The 19,841-nt window shown below is 58.6% G+C and overlaps 1 protein-coding gene across 1 annotated transcript; it reads left to right on the top strand.

Annotated features, from left to right (window-relative positions):
- The first annotated feature begins 1,142 nt into the window (after window positions 1–1,142).
- On the top strand, window positions 1,143–14,520 carry USP21 (ubiquitin specific peptidase 21). The gene is given in 14 exon segments (XM_074980643.1): window positions 1,143–1,161; window positions 1,164–1,275; window positions 1,608–2,391; window positions 4,505–4,564; window positions 6,055–6,178; window positions 6,803–6,914; window positions 7,537–7,674; window positions 8,190–8,254; window positions 9,194–9,297; window positions 9,715–9,801; window positions 10,215–10,293; window positions 10,634–10,741; window positions 13,470–13,584; window positions 14,090–14,520. Coding segments are annotated over 14 exon segments (1,998 nt in total). The 3' UTR covers window positions 14,181–14,520.
- Window positions 14,521–19,841: the final 5,321 nt, after the last annotated feature.

Here is a 19,841-nt window from a genome sequence, read left to right as displayed (position 1 = left end):
GTGGTGGGCAGACTGACTCGTGAGCTGCAGCTCACAAACCCCCGGCTACCCCCCTCTCTCCCATGCCTTTCATGCACTGGAGCCCTGCACCTTCTACTCTCCGCCCCTCCCAGCACTTTCACAGCAGCATGAATCTGCTGATTGGCTCTGTCCCCACTCCTTCGCCTCCCTCCCAGAGCTGGAATGTCTTGAATCAACTGTTCAAGCTCTGGGAGGGAGAGGGAGGAGTAAGAACAGAGTGCAAATCAGTGGGTTCATGGCACTCCGAAAGCGCTGGGCAGGGAGTGAGGAGTAGTAAGTGCGGGGCCCCAGTGTGGGGGAGGCAGACAGACAGAGGTCTGTGGGCCATAGGTGGAGCCCCAGTGTGCTCTGGGCTGCTGTGGCCTACTGAGATGAAGCCCATGCAGTCCGCCCACTGTTCCTGGATGCCCATTGCTACCTCAGAGGCTATGTCAACGCTGCAGTTAGACTTGCATGGCTGCTCCCTACCAGCTGACTCAAGCTCACAGGGCCTGGGCCAAGGAGCTTGTTAACCGTATCCAGACATTTGGGCTTGGGCTGCAGCCTCAGCTCTCTGGCAGGGTCCTAGTGCCAGGGGTCCAGCCTGAGTCTAACACCTACCTTGCACTTTAACAGCCCCTAGCCTGAGGCAGCTGACCGCAGTGTCGCCAGACCCTTAGTTACACCTGCCTGGAGCTTGGTGACCTTGGCTGGAAGGCACCAGAGCCTATTAACTCTCTGCCTTGAACCTCTGCTGACAGGGTGGTAAGAGGCTGTCTCAGGCAACTGTCCTTGAAGCGGAGCAGAAAAGGGGGGTAGGTGGCACCATGTTGCCCCTACCTAGGCACACTTGTTTCTGGCCCTTTTGTGTGCAGCTGCTGGTGCCTTGTAGCATAGGGAGAGCCTGTGCCTGGCTTTCTCTTGTCACTTGCCTGCTGCCTCCAGAGCATACCCTGCCATTCCCACTCAGAGGGTCAGTATCGTATGGTAGCGGGTGGAGCCCAGCGGGGCCGGTCTCACTGGAGACCTTTCCTCTGAGGACACGGACTAGCCTGAATCACTCTGGCCAGGGCTCTCTTCCTCAGCGACCTCTCAAGATTCCCCAGCGATTCTGTTGGCCAAGAGTCCTCAGTGGAACTACCATGGGAGCCTGTGCCTGGATCACCTGTCTTGTGTTCTAGGGCCCCAGCCAATGGGAGTCTCCACCTGGACAGCCACCGCGGAGGGGTGTGAGCTTGGTGCTGGCGGGGAAGAGACGCTCGTGGCTTGTGAGAGGTACGTCCGTCCATCCGTCCTGCTGCCTGTGAGCTCCAGTCCTGGCAGCCCAGCATTCGTGGCCAGCGCCCTCTGCTGCAGAAGATGGTTGCTGCTTCCCATGATGCTGCTAGCAGCTTCCTGTTAGAGAGGATCCTCCCAAGTTACACAAGGAGCTGGTGTTGGAAGCCAGGAGCCGGGTCTCCCATTCCCTTGCTGAACCCACTGGACCACACTGTCCTGCTGGAGCTGGGACTGGCAGCCTGGAGTCCTGCCTCCTGGTAGCTGGGGCTTTGTTTGCATGATGCTGGCTTTGGCCTACTGTGCTGACCCACCTTTCTCCTTCTCTCCAGGGTTCTCCTCTCCATTGTCTCTACAATGCCCCAGGCCTCTGAACACCGGCTCAGCCGAGCTAGGGAGCAGGTCATCACGTCGCAGCCCAAGGCCTCCACCAAGCTCCTGAACGGACACCGGGCTGTGAGCCAGGAGCGCCATGCCGCAGCCTCCTCTGCCCGGGCCAATGGGCTTTCCCTGGCACCCAAGATTCGCCCGCTGCCTCCCCGGCCAAGCCCGCTGGATGACCGGGGGAAGAAGCAGGAGTTGGAGAGGGGCCGTGCTTCAAAGCGCAGTGACATGGTGCGGGGCTCGGTGCCCAGGCGAGGACCAGTGAAGGCAGACCATGCCGTCAAGGTGCCGAGCTCCCCACAGACTGGCACCATATCAGGCAGTGCTTCCTTCTCCCTCTTACTGGTGGGACGAGACTCTGACTGCAGGAGGAGCAACCTGGCCCGCTCCAAGTCAATCAGCGCTGGGGACCTGAGCCAGGCAGTGGGCCGAGGTGAGGAGCTGAGCAGGGCGCTCAGCCGCCTGGCGCTCCAGGACCGCAGTCCACCCTGCAGCCAGAAGCTGGGCCTGGCTCTCAAGCGGAGCTCTTCACTCAGGAGGGTCAACGTGTCTCCTGGGCTGGATGGGCGGCCCGCCACTGCACTGCTCTCTGTCCGCACCGACAGGACTCACCACTCCAGCCCTCAGGTCTCCGAGTACATGCGCCCCCAGGAAGTCCCAGTGGCTAGCAGCCCACCCCAGGGCAAGGTACTGCCACCAGCGTCAAGCAGGCCAGAGGAGAAGGTGCCCACTGTAAGAGCCTTTGACATCTCTTGAGCATGATGGGTAGCTCTGTGCTGCCATCCTCCCTGTGCTGGGGTGGATGGGCCTCGTTCTGCTGATGTGGCTCTGAAGGGGGCAGCGCCTGGCCTGATTTCTGCGGGCTGCTATCTGGGGCTTCCTCAAGGTGGAGGCTCTGCCCCAGCCCTTCCTTGCTGGGGGAGTCTAGGCTGATGGTTTTCTCTTCAGCCTTGCTGCTCTGTGGTTTGCCCCAGGCTCTCCCCAGCACCCTCGTTCCCATGAGAATCCAGCATCTATGGATGAAATCCCAGCAAAATGAGCCTGTGGTCACTGTGATTCTGGCTTCAAGCTGCTGAGCAGCCAAGTCAAAAGCCAGCCCCACCACGGGCTCCACCCAGTCTGCCCACGCAGCCGGGCACTCCGCCTCCCACTCAGCGAGCACCGGTTTCTGCAGGGGGCACGCCACTGTTGTGAGATAGGACAGCCGGGCGCGCTGGCGTGACGGGAGGGTGGTGTGCCTCAGCAAGGTGGGCAGCTGGGACTTGGAGTGGTTCCTCGAGTCTCTCGTCGGGCCACAGTCACTCTTCTTCCCCCAGGAGCATTCTGCACGTGCATCACGCCTTCCGCGGCCCCTTGCCTGCCAACGCGTGCGCACCTGCGGGGACTGGGCTGCGTCCAGATGTAGTCACTGGGCCTGTCGGATGTCGGGGGGTGGGAGGGGAGGGGCTCCAGGTCTGCTGAGCAGGCACACGGCGTGCCAGCAAGCAAGCAGTCCCAGGAAGGGTGATATCCCCAGGGGTCCTGACGCACCCTGGGCTGCTACATGAGCTGCATCTAGGGCTCTTAGCAGGGAGGACCACTGACCCACTTGGTGGGGCGTCCTCTGAGCGTGCGGGGCAGAGAGTCAGCGTATGGTTTCTTTCAGTGAAGACCCTTCTCTGGTGTGATTGCATGTGACATTAACCAATTGCCCTGCGAATTCCTGGATTGCTCCCCCATGGGACATGGATGTGTGTGGGGAGGCTGAGGGGCAAAATCAGAGAGGTGAGTGTGGTGAAGGCCCGTCAGGCTCTCTGGCTATTGGGGGAGTGTCCTCTACCACAGGCTGGTAGTAAGGCTTTGCCCCAGGTAGAACTGTCCAGGTGCCCAAATCTCAACCTACAGGCTTTGGGATCCCCCCTGTGCTGATCAGACCTTCCCCTTAGCTTCTCATCTTTGCTGGCGAAAAAACCTCCCGTGTGTGCACCTGGCACCAGCTGAGATTGTAACCGCTAATCAGTTCCCTCTAGGAAATCTCTGATGTAATCTGGGGCTGAGCACAGGCCTGGGGCTGACCACTAGACTGGTCTGCCACCCCACGCAGGGCTAGCTGGCTAGCAAAGCTTGGCATCTGCCCACCTCGCAATCCAGTGAACTATGGCCACCAAGAGGCAGATCATCCCACCCCCAGGAGTGTCCGCGGCAGTCAGTGAAAGTTTGGTTGTATTTTCTTTTCTCTGTTCCTGGGTTCTTCAAACATCCAGTGTCCCCAGGGCCGCTCTCCGTGCTAATTAATCCCCCCGAGATGAGCCTTGAGCAGGGTCTGGAATAGCCAGGGGAAATCGGATCATCTAATGAGCTGCTGGTTTATAGAGGCCGAGGGAGGGCCCCGAGGTCCCTTCAGTTGGTGGCGCAGAGCAAGCTTAGCGCTCTGGCTGTGCGGCAGGAGCCATGCCGGGCCTGCAGGGAGCTACCCTGGTGGAGCTGCCCCAAAAGCTGCACCGCACGTTGGCCACCAAACGAGAGGTGCAGGGCAAGGGGGCGGATATCTCGGAGTCAGTCGTGCACACGGCTGTGATGGGGCTGCTGCTGATGACCGGTGAGGTAATGAGCTGTGCTCTTCCAGCTGCAGGCAGCAGGACACCGTGAGCTGGCCGTGCTGCAGGGCTTGTAGGGAGTGAGAATGGGCTGGCCGTGTGCAGGGATGAGATGGCCATGTGTGTGGATATCCCCATGGGAAGATATGAAGCAAGGATCAGCCTAGTTACAGGATCACGGCAAGGACACTCACTGCTCCTGCTCATATTGGCTACTTCCCAATGCCTTTCCTGGGCGTTCATCTTGTCTCTCCCTCTCATCTTCTCAGACACACCACACCCTCCTCCTGGGCTCTGGGCACATTGGACTACGCAATCTTGGTAACACGGTAAGTGCCTGGCGTCCAGTGCTGGGGAGCTGTGGGCAGTGGGGAGCCCCCCTGCACACACATGCTGGGGAATCGGGTGTCCCTGTGGAAGGCTTTCTGGAAAGCCCCAAACCTGTGTTTGATGGTATCGCAGATAGCAGTTGGTGCCTGGGAAAGTGTTTTTTATGTGCAGAGGTGCTGGAGCTGGGAAGACTCTATGTAGTCTGTTCTCCCCATAGGCCGGTCAGGGCTGCTCCCTGTGCTGCATCCTTCCCTCACTGCACCCAGACCTGATTTTGCCTGGGCAGCTCTCCTGGCATTGTTTGAACGAGGGCAAGGTCAGCGTGGCGCTGGGGTGTTTCATCTCTGCCTGCGCGTGTGTCAGTGACACAGAACAGGGAATGGAGACTGATTGCCTGATGTGCCAGGTGGGGGAGACCGAGCTCTGCCAAAGAACTTGGGAGATCCCTGTGTGGTGGTTTCTCAGATGGGTCTAATGTCATCATGGGCTGTGTAACCTCCCCAGTCATCTCTTCCACCGTCTGTCCCTTACCTGGAGCCGTGAGCTCCCTTGGAATACTGCTGGCCAGGCGCTGTTCTCCCACAGCTGCCATCTCGGAGCTAGGCCCACTTTAATCCTTGTGCGGCTGGGCTGGGACACGCGGATGAGTGTGGGGTTCAGAGGCTGTGCCTATCACTGCTGGTGGTGTGCTAGGCCAGATCCTGCTGAGGCCAATCCAAGGGCTGTGTCTGTGTTGGATGGAGAACCAGCCCTGTGCTAGCAGTGGAAATGGCTCACCTCTCCCCCTAGCTGTGCTTCCCCTTGTGCCCTGCTGGGCTTGTTACCTCTGCACTGGAGGGCCCTACCCATCCGGGGCTGCTCTGGGGTCTTTCTGACCATCTGCCGCCAAGCCCTGCTGTGTCTAGCACTCTGCTGAGTGCTGGAGGCCCTGTGCTGCTGAGGGAGATTCTCTTATACCCCAGGTGACAGGGGTTTAGCTGAGCCAAGTGCTGCCTATGTTGTCCGAGAGGATCCAAGGTGCCCTGGTGCAGCAATGAGTGGCAGCAGCTTTAGTCTAGCTGGGGAGGTGGTTGAGCAGCTGCTCATGGCCAGCGACTGCCTCCCTGGTGGGAGGAAGGTTGGTCGCTGGAGAGCCTCCTCCCCGTAACCGGCATCAGTCCACCTTGCTGTGAGTGACCCTTCCTCTTGAACCCTTCTGGGTCTCTCCTGCCTCTGCTGCCAGCCCGGTCTCTGCGCAGCAGCAGGGGGTGTGTGGCTTGAGAGCGCCTTTTTCTGACTGCCAGGCTGGCCAGAGGTGCTTGGGGCAAAGCTTGGCAGGGTCAGCTGACTGCGGTGGGTAACAGGTCCCAGTGCCCCTGTGCCTGCACTCTGGCGGCTGCCCATCCAGTAGGAGCTATGGCCCCTCCTGGGCTGGCCCTTCGCAGCTGCACAGGCACTGCCTGCAGATGGCTGGGGGAGTGAGTGATTGCCTGCCCCCCTTCCCCTGCAGTGCTTCATGAATGCCGTGCTCCAGTGCCTGAGCAGCACCAAGCCCCTGCGTGACTACTTCCTGCGCAAGGAGTTCCTCCAGGAGCAGCCCGGCGCCTCGCGGGCCCAGCAGGAGCTCACAGAAGGTAGGTGAGCTGGCTGGGCACCCACCACCACTCTCGCAAAGCTGGCTCGCTGCCCAGCTGCAGCGGGAGCTAATCCCTGCCCCGGTGGCCACGGTTATGTAAGCCCCCTGCCAAGGTGAGGCCAGCCGGATGCTGTTACATAAGCAGGAGGGCTGAATTCCCTGCCCTGGCAGTGATGGCACTGTGCCCAGCAGGGGAGCGGGGCAGGCCCAGGTGTATGGAGGCTGAGTTCATCTCTAGCTCTGCAGAGCTGAGTGTGTTCAGGTCTCACAAGCACGACAGGACAGGCTGGCAAGCCGGCTGCAAGCCTGGGGTGGAGATTGTGGTGGCGGAGTCAAGAACAGGATCCTGACTCCTCCTGAGCTCCACTCACTGTCCCAAGCTCCCTTGGGCCCCATCCAGCTGTTCTTCCACCCCTCCTGGTCCTGTGGCCTGTGCCACATGCTGAGCAATGCCTGGTGGGTCTGGGAGCATTTCCCTGCTCCCCCGCTGCTGCTGCTGCTGTTGTATGGTCCAGGTAGAGAGTGGCTGTTCCCTCGCCCCAGGGCTGCTGTGCCAGCTGGGGTGAGTAAGCCAGTGTGGCAGTGTAGACAAGGTAATGGGCTGGTGCTGGTCTCCCCTCAGCGTTTGCAGATGTCATCAGTTCTCTGTGGCACCCAGACTCCACTGAAGCTGTGAACCCCGGGCGCTTCAAAGCCATCTTTCAGAAATACGTCCCGTCCTTCACTGGCTACAGGTGAGAGCTCTGCCCTCGACCCCTTCTCCCACAGCCATGGGGAGGGGCAGTCCCAGAGCACCATGGGAAAGCAGCTATCTCTGGGCCAGAAGGTCGCAGCCAGGATAATGTGCACCTGGGAGGAACCAGTCCAGCCAGGGCTTGGGATCCCTGCAATCTCAGGTCTGGGCAGAGCAGCCAGGACCACCTCTCAGTCCCACCTGACAGCCCCTTCCCACAGCAGCCTGCCAGAGCTCTGCACCTCTACCCTGGCAGGATGATGTGTTGAGTCCAGGGGGTTGCAGGGGAGGCTGGACAGCAGCCTGGCTGCCAGAACTGCAGGGAAAGCCCCACAGCTGGTGAACCCTGAGTGTGGAGGGCTGAGGGTTCCAGGGAGGGATCCTACATGTGGTAAGTCAGGGGGTGGGGGAGGCAGGCTGGGGACATGGGGTGTGGAGAGTCATGGGGGATAGCACAGAAGCTGGGGAAGGGGACGCAGCATGTGGGGGTGCTGGGTGGGTGTAGGGAGAGGAGCCAGCATGTGGTGGATGCTGGGGGGCAGTGCTAGGCAGGGGAGCCCGGTGGTGGAAACTCTCGAAGGGTGGGGTGAGGCAAAGCCCTGACTGGCTGTTCCTGTCCCTAGCCAGCAGGATGCCCAGGAGTTCCTGAAGTTTTTCATGGACCGACTGCACGTTGAGATCAACAGGAAAGGGCGCAAAACTCCCAGCATCCTCTCTGATACCAAGTGGCCCTCAGTGCTGGAGGACTCGGACCCCCTGAGGTGAGCAGGCTGAGCTGGCTAGGGGCTGGGACTCCCAGGGACAAAGGAAATGGGGCTCCTGTTGTGAGCTGGTCCTTGCACCGGGGGCCTGAAAGCAGCAGGATTGCCCTGGCGCAGCCTCTGTCACTGCACAGCTGGGGCTGGGGTGCTGAAGGGAGCAGGGGCCTGTGCCCTGCCTGGGTCTGGGACAGGAGCAGCACAGAACAGGCAGTTGTTCTGCAGTGAGAGCCCCAAGGCTGGCAAGGTTTGGGTGTAGAGAGTCCCAGCAGCTGCGCGGCACCCAGGGGCAGGGAGCCTGCTGCAAGGGGCAGGCCAGCAAGTGGGCAGAATGACTGAGAGCCCTGGGGTTGCCTGCCAGGGGCCTGTGGGGAGTTTCAGGCCAGTAACGGGGTTGGAACCACATGCACAGCCCACCTCCCCTTGCCTCAGCAAAGGGGCTGTAGAAAGCCAGGCTGGGTGTGGAGGGAGCTGTCCTGGGCTAACTCCCTCAGCAACCCCACTTGGGATTTTCCTAGTGATGATGAACGAGCCAATCATATGTGGAAGCGCTACCTGGAGAGAGACGACAGCAAGATAGTGGGTGAGCACAATCCCTCTGGCCCCGAACCTGCGGGTGCTGATGGAGGGCTGGCCTCCCCTCCCGCCACCCCGACCCGCTGGCCCCGCCCCTGGGGGCGCTGATGGAGGGCTGGCCTCCCCTCCCGCCACCCCGACCCGCTGGCCCCGCCCCTGGGGGCGCTGATGGAGGGCTGGCCTCCCCACAGGGGCTGCTGGACAGAAGGGCCAAGGGACCCTTCCACTTTTGAATGCAGATGGGCTTAGACCTCAACTCCCCCCCACCCCCGACCCCTCTGAGGGCTTGAAAGCTGGCGCCCAGCCTGGGCAGCCCATGTGTCGATGGGGAACCAAAGACCCTCCACCTTCTGGAGCAGGGAGCCCCAGAGCAGCCCTCTGCCCGTGTACCCAGGGAGCACGAGCTCAGGACAGATGGAGGGTCCATCGCTCCTGGGCAGCTCTTCAGCCCTCTCATCCCTGCTCCCGGGCCAGGCCAGGAGCTGGGGCCAGGTCAGGGGGAACGGCTGTGTGGAGTTGTGCACCGTCCACCTGCCCTGGGGAGTGGGGATACAAGCCAGGAACTGCTCCTGGCCCCCACCCCAGGTAAGTGCTGAGGCCTGGGCTTCCTGGCCTGACTCTGGCTGCCAGCTTGGCTGGGCAAAGCCCCCCACTTGTATGAAGGCTCCATGGCCTCTGCCTCCCCGTCCTGCTGGGCTCCCAGCTGTGGGCTGAGCCAGAGGAGAGCCCGGACTGGGACAGGCAGACCGTGCCGGGCTGTCTCTCCCCCCAGCACCTTGTGGAGCCCAAAGCTCCATCCCCTCATGTGCATACTGGGACGGTGGGACTGGGCAGCCCTCTGGCACCCAGGCTTACAGCTGCCTTGGAGTGACGGGAGGAGCAGCCTCTTGAACCCAGGCCAAGCGGGCAGGGGGCCTGTGCTCACCCTGTCCCTTCCCCCTCCCAGATCTCTTCGTCGGCCAGTTGAAAAGCTGCCTCAAGTGTCAGGCCTGTGGCTACCGCTCCACCACCTTCGAAGTCTTCTGTGACCTCTCCCTCCCCATCCCAAAGGTACGGCTTGCAGGGGCTGGGCCAGCCCATTCCAGCTGGGGCGCCTGGGGTGAGACCTGCCACCCTCTCTTTCCTGGCTCACCCCCCCGCTTCAGCAGCTGGATGCAGTGGCACCGCCCTGGCCCTGGTGCTGAGCGACCTCCTGCTTCCTGGCCAGCCCAGTGAGAGTTGTAGATGTGAGCCTGCTCCCCTGCCCTGGCTTCCTGGAGCTCCCTGGCACACCTGCTGCCCCTCCTGGCTCCTGGAGCAGTACAGGTCTGCCCCCTTGTGGCCCATTCAGAGCAACATGCACAGACAGCCCCAGGCCTCCTGAGCTCGGGGCTGAGCCCCTGCCCCAGTCTGTGTCCCCTCCCACCCTGCCAGCCCTGAGCCTGTCCCTGCCCTGACTCTGTTCCCCTCCCCTGCTTCCCCTTGCAGAAAGGTTTTGCCAGTGGGAAGGTCTCTCTCCTTGACTGCTTTAGCCTTTTCACCAAGGAGGAGGAGCTGGATGCTGAGAATGCTCCGGTAAGGGAAGGGCGGAGGCCCCATCGCTTTGGGCACATGGGGATTGGCCCTTACCCAGCTGTGCTTAGGGGTGGGGCCTTGACTTCTGTGTTCCATGAGTCTGCGAGGCATGTCCCAGATGGGACAGGGGCGCTGGGCTGCAGAGACCTCCAGCACTGCCCCTGGAGGGCAGGAACTGGCACAGGGCCTGCTGGGGTGATTTGGAGTCTGAAATCCAGGCCCCAGATATAGGGGGGCATGATGAGGAGCAGTGAGGGAGGGTGGGCACCTACTTTGGCCCTTGGCAATAAAGACCAGGGAGATGGATGGGCAGCTGGCTGTGGGGTGCCAGCCGGAGCAGCGTGAAGCAGTCGGCAGAGCTTGGGTCTCTCCCCTGCGCACTCTGAGCTGGGCTGTCCTGTGCCCTGGAGCAGGTCTGTGACAAGTGCCGGCAGCGGACGAGAAGCACCAAGAAACTGACCATCCAGCGCTTCCCCCGCATCCTGGTGCTGCGTATCCTGTCTGCTGTGGTGTGGGAGGGGGCTGGGTCCTGCCCCTGACCGCTGCTGACTTCTGGCCTTGCCCTGCGTTGGGCTTCCTGACCACGTATCAGTGCTGGAGGGCCATGGGCTCCCTCCACTGTGCAGCCACTGGGGTTGTTGGGCAGATGTTGGGCTGGGATCCATGGCCCCGGTGGCTGTGAATGTGTCCCTGGTGGGATGCAGAGTGGAGAGGGATGTGCTGCATCCCAGAGGCTGGGCTAGTGCTAGCTCCTGTAGGCTACGAGCCATCAAGCCCCACTCCCATCCCGTGGTTCCCTTGCCTGTCACCTCCCTTAACCTGCGCTGGCCAGACCTGAACAGGTTCTCCACCACCCGCTATTCAATCAAGAAATGCTCTGTCTTCGTGGACTTCCCTCTGCAGCGACTCAACCTCAAGGAGTTTGCCAGTGAGAAGGCTGGTGAGTGCCCTGGCACCAGCCCACCCTGCCTTTGGAGCTGCCCTGCCTCCCCCTGAGAGCCATGGATCCTCTTTCAACCCTGTGTTTTCCGGGCCTTGGCTGGGGTGGGGAAGCACACTGGCTCCTGCTCTTGTTACTTGCTGACAGGACTAATTTTCTGCCCCTGTCCCCGACGCTCTGAGTGCAGAAAGTGGTGGCCAGCAAAAACCTTAAAAGTCCCTTGCCCCCCTATAGGTTCTGTTTAAAAAAGCTCCCCAAGGTTACAAATTCCATGACCCTGGGTGGGTAATTGCTGCCGCTACCAACTGAGGGTCACCCCCCTCCCCCCTTAAAACCCAGGAAGAGTGGATGCCTTCCTGTGGGGTAACCTGAAGCTTCACCCATCCCTTAGGGGAGATTTGGAAACAAAGAGAAAAAATTAAGTTGTAATCAGATAGCTGACCCTTTTGGCCTAGGAATGCATGTACATGGATACTCCTCTGGAACATGGGAATTAAATCATTGCCTTAAAAAAGTAATTTATTAACAAAATAAAAGATGAAAAATACCAAGGAAATAAATAAGCCGAGTGTAATCAAAGCAACTAAAATAAGCAAGGCTAGAGCACAGAACCCCGGGGATTAAGCTTAGAAGTTACAGAGTACAGGGGATATACATCAACCAGCCTGGAAAGTCCCACACCAAATCCAAAAGAAAGGTAACGTGATCACATCTAACTAAACATTTCCTTTCTACTTACATATCTGTGTGCTGATTATGATGTGGTCAGGATATGCACTGTATTCGGCCTGCTTAAGATCCAGTCATCTTGGTCTTTCTCTGCTTCAGCCACACACACAGACTCAGAAGGAAATGGCTTCAGTTCAAACTAAACCTCTCTTCTCCCATTGGCTTACTTGGCTGCCCCCCACAGAGAACCCACTCTCTGGATTTAACCCTTTCCAGGCATTCATTCATGACACTCCATTGGTCTCCCCAGCCCACCCTGGCCAGCAGCCTCTGGGTAGACTCCCATGAGACAGAGTGGGGCTAACAGAGCTAACCGCCTGGGCGACTTGCCCTCCCCGGCCCATGCTCAGAGCTGGTGCTGTGGGCCCATGCAGCAGGCTAGGCCCTGTGGATGAGGGGCTAAAGGTTCAAGAGTGGGGGAGGTGGTTCCGTGGAAACATCTGCCAGGACTCTGGGGATGGACTCAGCTCTGCATGTCAAATCCAGCCAGTTGTGCCAGGTCTCCTGGGAGCTAAGTAGGCTCTGGGGAGCCAGCTCCCTGGGCACTGAGGCTATGAACACCCAGGGCAGAACTCCACAGGCTGGAGCGGTGCTCAGCAGACAGGCAGTGCGCCCCACAGCACCCTCTAGAGGCTGGAGCACCCACGTTTCCCCTTTCCGAGAAAAGGGAAACTGAGGCAGGGGAGTAGCGCTTACCCAAAGCTGCAGAAGAATTCTACTGGAGTGATGCAGGAAGCCAGATGTTATGGCCCATGTTCTTCCCAGGATCAGCATCCTGGGTTGAGACTCTGGGGCTACGTCTACACGTGCACCCAACTTCGAAATAGCTTATTTCGATGTTGCGACATCGAAATAGGCTATTTCAATGAATAACGTCTACACGTCCTCCAGGGCTGGCAACGTCGATGTTCAACTTCGACGTTGCTCAGCCCAACATCGAAATAGGCACAGCGAGGGAACGTCTACATGCCAGAGTAGCACACATCGAAATAAGGGAGCCAGGCACAGCTGCAGACAGGGTCACGGGGCGGACTCAACAGCAAGTCGCTCCCTTAAAGGGCCCCTCCCAGACACACTTTCATTAAACAGTGCAAGATACACAGAGCCAACAACTAGTTGCAGACCCTGTATATGCAGCACGGACCCCCAGCTGCAGCAGCAGCAGCCAGAAGCCCTGGGCTAAGGGCTGCTGCCCACGGTGACCACAGAGCCCCGCAAGGGCTGGAGAGAGAGTATCTCTCAACCCCCCGGCTGATGGCCGCCATGGAGGACCCCGCTATTTCGATGTTGCGGGACGCGGATCGTCTACACGTCCCTACTTCGATGTTGAACGTCGAAGTAGGGCGCTATTCCCATCCGCTCATGGGGTTAGCGACTTTGACGTCTCGCCGCCTAACGTCGATTTCAACTTCGAAATAGCGCCCAACACGTGTAGACGTGACGGGCGCTATTTCGAAGTTACTGCCGCTACTTCGAAGTAGCGTGCACGTGTAGACGCAGCCTGGGACTGCAAGTAGGTGTGGCCAGGTGTGAGGCAGAGGCTCAGCATGTTAAGCAAGCTCTGTCAGAGGAGGGTATGGTTAGCTGCTCACAGGCATGGCATTTTGATCCCTGCTAGCTCCACGTTGCAGGGGCCAAAGCAGAGCCTGGGCTAGGGAAGAGATTGCCCGACCTTGCGCGAGAAGTGAGGCTGGAAGGCAGTGAGGAGTTGCTCTGCCCATAGTGAGTGGGCTGGGGTGGCCTTGCTCCTGTGCAGTGCGGGCTCTGGAGAAATGGGGGTTCATGCTCAGGGAGCTGGGGGGAGGGTGCTGGTCGCTTGCTGCACAGAGAGGGCTCTGGGGATTGGGAGGGTGCTGGGCTGTGTGGTAAGGGGCTTTGTTGCCTGGAACAGGTTCTTTGGGGGTGGAGGAGAGTGCTGGGGGTGGCTGGGTGGGGGGATTGGTGCCTAGTGAGGGCTCTGGGGGCTGCGTGGCGAGGGCTGAGCCATTGTGTGTTCCAGGGAGTCCCGTGTATAACCTCTACGCCTTGTGCAATCATTCGGGCAGCGTGCACTACGGCCACTACACCGCCTTCTGCAGGGACCACTCCGGCTGGCGGGTCTACAACGATTCCCGGTACGGGGGGAGCAGGGCACTGCTGCAGCCCTGGTGCTGGGCTGGGTGTAGAGCGGGATTGTGAACACCCGAGAGGAGGCGAAGGTGCAAGTTTGTGTCTGGGTGTCCCCCTCCAGGATTCCCCAGGGTCCTTTGTGGGGCGGGTGTAGCCCTAGCACAGGGGGTCTGGCTCTGCAGGGCAACAGAGTCTCCTGTGCCCAGTGGGCTCCCCTAGGCTGGCGAGCACGCCCGGGCCTTGCATGGAGGACAGTTCCTGGAAGGCGCTGGTGCGCTGAGCCCAGGAGCTGCAGGTGGTCTGGGACTGTGCCCTTCACAGTCCTGCCTGTGGCCGCTGTCGCCTGCTGGCTGGCTCCATTGAGCAAGAGCAGAGCGGTGCTGGCACACAGTAATGCTGGGAGCACTGCCGGGTCAGCGATGACCTCATGGGGCCTGGTGTGCCCTGTGCCAGCTGTGGGCGCTGGCTGGCTGGGCCAGGTGCAGAGTTAATGCCATCTCCTCCCTGCAGCGTGTCCCCGCTCAGTGAGAACCAGGTGCCATCCAGCGAGGGCTACGTGCTCTTCTACGAACTGGACGACCGCCATGGGAAGAAACAGTGAAGTGTTGGATCCTGGCGCCAGCGCCGCAACCCTCTTACCTCAAAGACTGAGTCCGGCTCTTGGGGTCCCGCCCCCAGCACTTCAGTGAACCCTGGACCGCCTGCTCTCCTGCCGGCTGGAGGCAGAGGAAGGTGGGGGCAGGGCCCATCACAGACTCTGTTGTGGGGCGGCGGGTGTCCATCTGCTCACAGTGGGCAAATAGGATGTTCTCACTCTCTGGAGAGAGGCAAGGGACCTGGCCTGCACATTGCTGGGTGTCTGGAGGCAAGGCCTGGCGGGGCCCCCACCCCAGCTGTTCTGCTGCAGGGGGCTCTGTGAACGCAGGCTGTAAATAAACGCCGGAGCCATGTCCCCCGTGGGAACGTTTTGTGAATAAATTTACTAAGAAAAGTGCCCAGTCTGTCTGTGGGGGGAGAAGGGCCCTGCTGGGCGCTCTGGCTCCGCTCTTCTTCCCCCAGCGGCTGGCCTCGCCTAGGTCTGCCTGGCAGCAGGACCTGCTGCAGAAGGCGGAGGTGGAAGAACTCACAGCTGCTGTCGTGGGGCTGGAGGCTCGGTGTAGAAGAGACAGCAGAGCTGGAGCATACGTTAAGCTTGGAAGGAGGCCAGGTATCACCCTGAGTGTGCTCAGTCCAGGGAGCCCAAAACACAACACGCTTGGCAAGAGCAACACCATGAGCCCAGGACATCTACTGCCGGCCACCCATCAGCACAGAGCTTCCTGGGAGAAGCAGTGGCTGTTTTCTGTTCCTTTCTGGTACTGAGCTGAGCTGGCTGAAGCTTCTGGGGACTGACGGACCCAGTTTGGGTTTGCCCAGGGCCAGGTTATCATCTAGCCTCCCAAGCACCTGTCCTGCTTGCGTAAGGCCTTTCGTGACTTGTGGAAGGACCATCACCGAGAGCCTGCTGTGACTGCCAGCACCTGGAAATGACTCTGAACCCCTGGCCCCGTCTCCGGGGAACTTACCAGCCTACCCTGGCCTGGAGCACCTGGCTCAGGGCTGTGGGGAGGGAGGAAGAGTAGGGAACGAGTTCCAGGCTAGCCGGTTGACTATCACCATCTGTAAGCGGAGCAAGATGGCCAGCCACACTGCCCAGCCTGGCACACCAACTGGGCGGAGCTCAGAGGGAGAGTGTGCCTATCGTAGAACTGTGTTCCCTAGCTGTGTAACTCAGGGGCTTCTGTGTAAAGCCACCATAGGTGAGGACAGTTCTCTGAAAAGAGCTGCTCAAGGGGCAACAGCAGTCAAACCCGCAACAGCATGGGAGGAAAGGGATAGAAAAGACAGAAAATATCATCAGGGCACTGTCAGTCCATGCTGTGCCCATAGCGTGAATAGTGGGTGAAGAGCCGGTCACTCCACAGAACTGGAAAAAGTAGAGAAGGGCAACAAAAGGGAGGATGGAACAGCTCCCCTCTGAGGTGAAATTAAAAGACCAGTCAGCTTGGAAAAGAGATTACTAAGGGGGAAGATACAGCCGAGCTCTGAAATCACAACTGGTGTGAAGGAGGAGAATGAGGAAATTATTTACTCCTTCCAGAAACACAGGAACCAGGTCTCACCCTGTGAAGTCCAGAGGCAGCAAGCTTAAAACAAAGAACAGGAAGGGAAGTCAATTGAAGACAGCTGGCAGTTTTTCGGAGGGATGTTATTACTGATGAAGGAGCACACTAATCAACTGCCTAGGAAAGATAGGGAGTAGGGGTGAGAGCCTACCCTGGCTTACCCAGAAGATCCTGAGTGATCTACAAACCAAAAATGAGCCCTGGGGAAAGTGGAAGCTAGGTCCAAAAATGAAGGACAAATAGAAACAAAGCACAAGGGGTAGGGGCAAAATTAGAACAGCCAAGGCACAAAATGAGTCCCTAAAGCGCAACAAGAAAACATTCAACAAATATGTTAAAAGCATGAGGAAGCCCAAGGACAAGGCAGGCCCATTCCTCAATGAAAAGGGAAAACAATCGCAGAAAATGTGGAACTGGCAGGGCAGCTTAAGGATGCCTTTAGGTTTTGGTTTTCAACAGGAAGGTTGATGGTGACTGGATCCCTACAGTAGTGAATGCTGGAGAAAAGGAGGTAGGTTCAGAAGTTAAAACAGGAAAAGAACAAGTAAAAATCACTTAGCAAATGTAGATGTCTTCGAGTCCCCAGGGCCTGGTGAAATGCCTCCTAGAATACTGACTGAGGAGCTATCTGAGCCATTAGCTATCATCTTGGATAGTCACAGACGATGGGAGGAATTACCGAAAACCAGAAAAGGACAAATATGAGGGCCTGTCTGTAATAAGGGAGCTAAGGACAAACCAAGGGTGGGGCTGGGAGTTGTGAGCGTAGAAATAGTCTTTGAAATTGTTTGGGGATGAAATTTGACCCTCCTCCTCCATTCCCAGCACATGGCACTCTGGTACCTCTCCAAACAGTGTGGCTCTGACCTAGCTGGTGTGAGAACATGGGTGAATTCTCGCTGCACAGGACGGGGTGGTATCCCCCAGCCACCAGCAGGCAAATCCTGTGACCAGGTGGGGGCCAAGTGTCTCCAAGAGGCTTAATATGGGACAAGCGGTTCCTGGGGTGGTGGTGAATGTTCAGTGCTGTCATTTCCCTTTGCAGTTGAGAACCCCTCCCCCTGGCCTAGGGTGACACACCAGCAGGTAGGGCTCCTTGTCAGACCCTTGACCAGGGAAGCAGCCAGCCTTGCGGGGGCCTGCAGGGCAGGAATTCATGGAGCAGGCAACCTGAATTTCCTTGACAAGTCCTGCATCTGGGGCTGCTTTTCCTGCATAAATTTTACAAAAATCTGGCATCCCTAGCACAGGATAGGCCCAGGACTCTACTCCCCAGTGCCTGTCTTCACCTTCCCCTAGCAGCAGGTCTGCGTTCGTCCTCCATCCCTGGAGGTCCCAGCACACAAGGACTCAAGAGCCAGTTTGCTAAGTGACCCCCACCCCACTCAGTCAGAACTCCAGCTTCCCAAAGCCCTGAGCCAAGGAGCAATGGAACTTTAATGGGGATTAACCCCCCACCCCCGCCAGCAGCAGCAGGACACTGCAAGGACACCCTGGTTCCTTCCTGTAACCAGGGAATGGGGTCAGGCTATTCTCCCTGCCCTGGGGCAGCTGCTGCTCCTGGCCTAGCCTGCAGGGCTGGTAGGTTCCTGGCTACCCCCCTAGAGCTGGGCTCCTGTCTCCCTGCTGCTCTGCACCTGTTGCCTGGGTAGGGCCCCTGAGGGCTGCACCGGGCGGACAAACATGCAGCACTGGTGTCAGGAGTTAATTAGCTCCAGCTGGTGAGGAAGGGGAGGCTGGGAGCTCCGGGACCAGTGTCCCCTGGGTGCCCTTGTTGCTGCAGTGCTGCAGCATGGTTATTGAAAGCCCAGCTTCACACAGCCCTCGGGGCTGCTTATTTTAGGCTCACACAAGTTAAAAGGACAGCAGAGAGGCCTCAGGAGGGCCTGGGTACTGTTCCTGCCTGCAGCACTTCGCTGCCAGGTGTGAAGGGAGCGAAGCCAGGTGAATGCAGCACCAATGTGTGTCAGTCCAGCAAGCTGCCAGGCCAGGCAGGAATGGCCAGGAGCCTTAGGCCAGGAGAGCTGTTTCTAGGGGCTGCTGCAGCTCCCTCATACAGGACAATGTCAGCTGGCCCAAGCCCTAGACCAGGCCTCTGGTGGGCCCCTCTCCAGCTCAATTGCCTGGGGTCCAGGCCCCTAAATTAATGGCACCCCAGAATCTTAGCTTTAACACTGAGAAGCCTTGTCAGCATCAACCCCATTGCTCAGAGTGATTTTCTGATGCAGCCTGCCAGGCCTGGAGGGGCAGAAGGGGTGTACTGCCATATGTCCCTTGGTGCTGCCAGCAGCCAGGACTCCTGGGTTCTCTTCATTGTTACAGTGGTGTCCTGCTCCTCCCTTGAGTATTCCACTTAAACGATAGTAAGAAAAGAGTAGGAATGAATAGTGGTGTGCTCCGGATCAGGAGTGGGGGAGGTGGTTCAGTGGAAACATTTGCCAGGACTCTGGGGACGGACTCAACTCCCCAGGTCAAATCCAGCCAGTTCTGCATTTGGACTACTGCTGTCAACTTACTCATTAATGATCCCGGAAGAGGAGCAGAGAGGTAGTCATGTTAGTCTCTACTCCAACAAAACAAAGCAGCAGAAATGTAGCACTTTAAAGACTAACAAAATGATTTATTCGATGATGAGCTTTCATGGGACAGGCCCACTTCACCAGATCCATTTAATTTCCAATACAGACTGACATAAGTACAGAGGACCAAAAAAAAAAAATCTTGCAATAAAAACTGAGGAGGTTAACATTGAGGTGGCAAAATTTGCAGCAACGCAAAATTACTCAAGAAGGGGTTTGAAGCTGCCTGCAATGAGTTACAAAGGGATCTCACCAAGCTCGGTAACTGGACAATGCCAGGGCAGATGGAATTCGGTGTTGATAAATGCAAAAGTAATGCACGTGGCAAAATACAATCCCATCTAAACATACAAAGATAATGGGGTCTGAAATAGCTGTTACTGCTCAGGGAAGAGATGTTGGAATCTTTGTGGCTAGTTCCCTCTACTCAGGGTCCTGTGGCAAGCTAAAAAGCTCTCAGAGCATTGGGAATCATTAGGAAAGGAATAGAGACTAAGACAGAAAATATCCTATTGACTCTCTATGAAGTCATTGGTTACTGCATGCAGAGCTGGTTGCCCCAGCTAAAATAAGATGGATTTGGAAAAGGTCCAAAAAGGGTTGAGGCCGGGGACACCCTCTCCCAGAAGTGTGTCCTCAAGCTGTTGGACTGACCTCACCAGATCGGAATCAGCATTTTTCCTCCATGAAGCCCCGTCTGATCCCCAGCGCCCTGACTCGAGGGTGGGGAATTGGAGTCATTTTATGTGTCCAGGAGTGTGGTGGTTTCCCCAGACACTGAGTACCCCTGAGGGTCCTAGAGGTTGGGACATAGCCTCTTGGCTTTGGGACGAAGGCCTCACCAGGAGCTTACTCTCCTCCAAGCATGGGAATGGAGAAGGTGGATGACAGGAGGCACCCCAAAGCCTGGCCATTAATGGCACACAGCTCAGGAAGACGGACATGAATGCAACCCCACAACAGCTGGGAACAAAGGCCAGCCAGGTCCAGTGGGGTGTTAAGGTGATACAGGTGTGGGGAGGGGCCTGGGGGGCAGTGGGGGCTGGGAGGGGTTGAGGAAGTGGGGTGATACAGGGGTGGGGGCGGTGGGGTGGGGAATGGGGGGGTTGAGGAAGTGGGGTGATACAGGGGTGGGGGAGGCCTGGGGGGCAGTGGGGGCTGAGAGGGGTTGAGGAAGTGGGGTGATACAGGGGTGGGGGCGGTGGGGTGGGGAATCGGGGGGTTGAGGAAGTGGGATGATACAGGGGTGGGGAGGGGGCTGGGGGGCAGAACAGGAGGTACTGGAAACTGGGGGGCGGGGCTGGGCGGGGTCAGCGAACGGGCAGTCTGCCCCGCCCACAGCTCGCTCCGCCCCTCCCCGCCCTGCCCTGCCCTGCCCTGCCCCGCCGTATCAGTCTGGCCCCGCCCGGCCGCCGTACCTCATTCCCCTCCACAAGGGTGGAGCCGACCTTGTGGCGTAAGGACGGACTGCTCTCTAATTGGTCCGTAGCAAATTGTGCCCGCCCCCATCTTCGCCAA

Source organism: Carettochelys insculpta, chromosome 30 (genome assembly GCF_033958435.1).
Source record: "Carettochelys insculpta isolate YL-2023 chromosome 30, ASM3395843v1, whole genome shotgun sequence".
Taxonomy (NCBI): Eukaryota; Metazoa; Chordata; order Testudines; family Carettochelyidae; genus Carettochelys; species Carettochelys insculpta.
The sequence above is the reverse complement of the archived record's forward strand: the minus strand, read 5'-3'. Positions and strand labels throughout refer to the sequence as shown.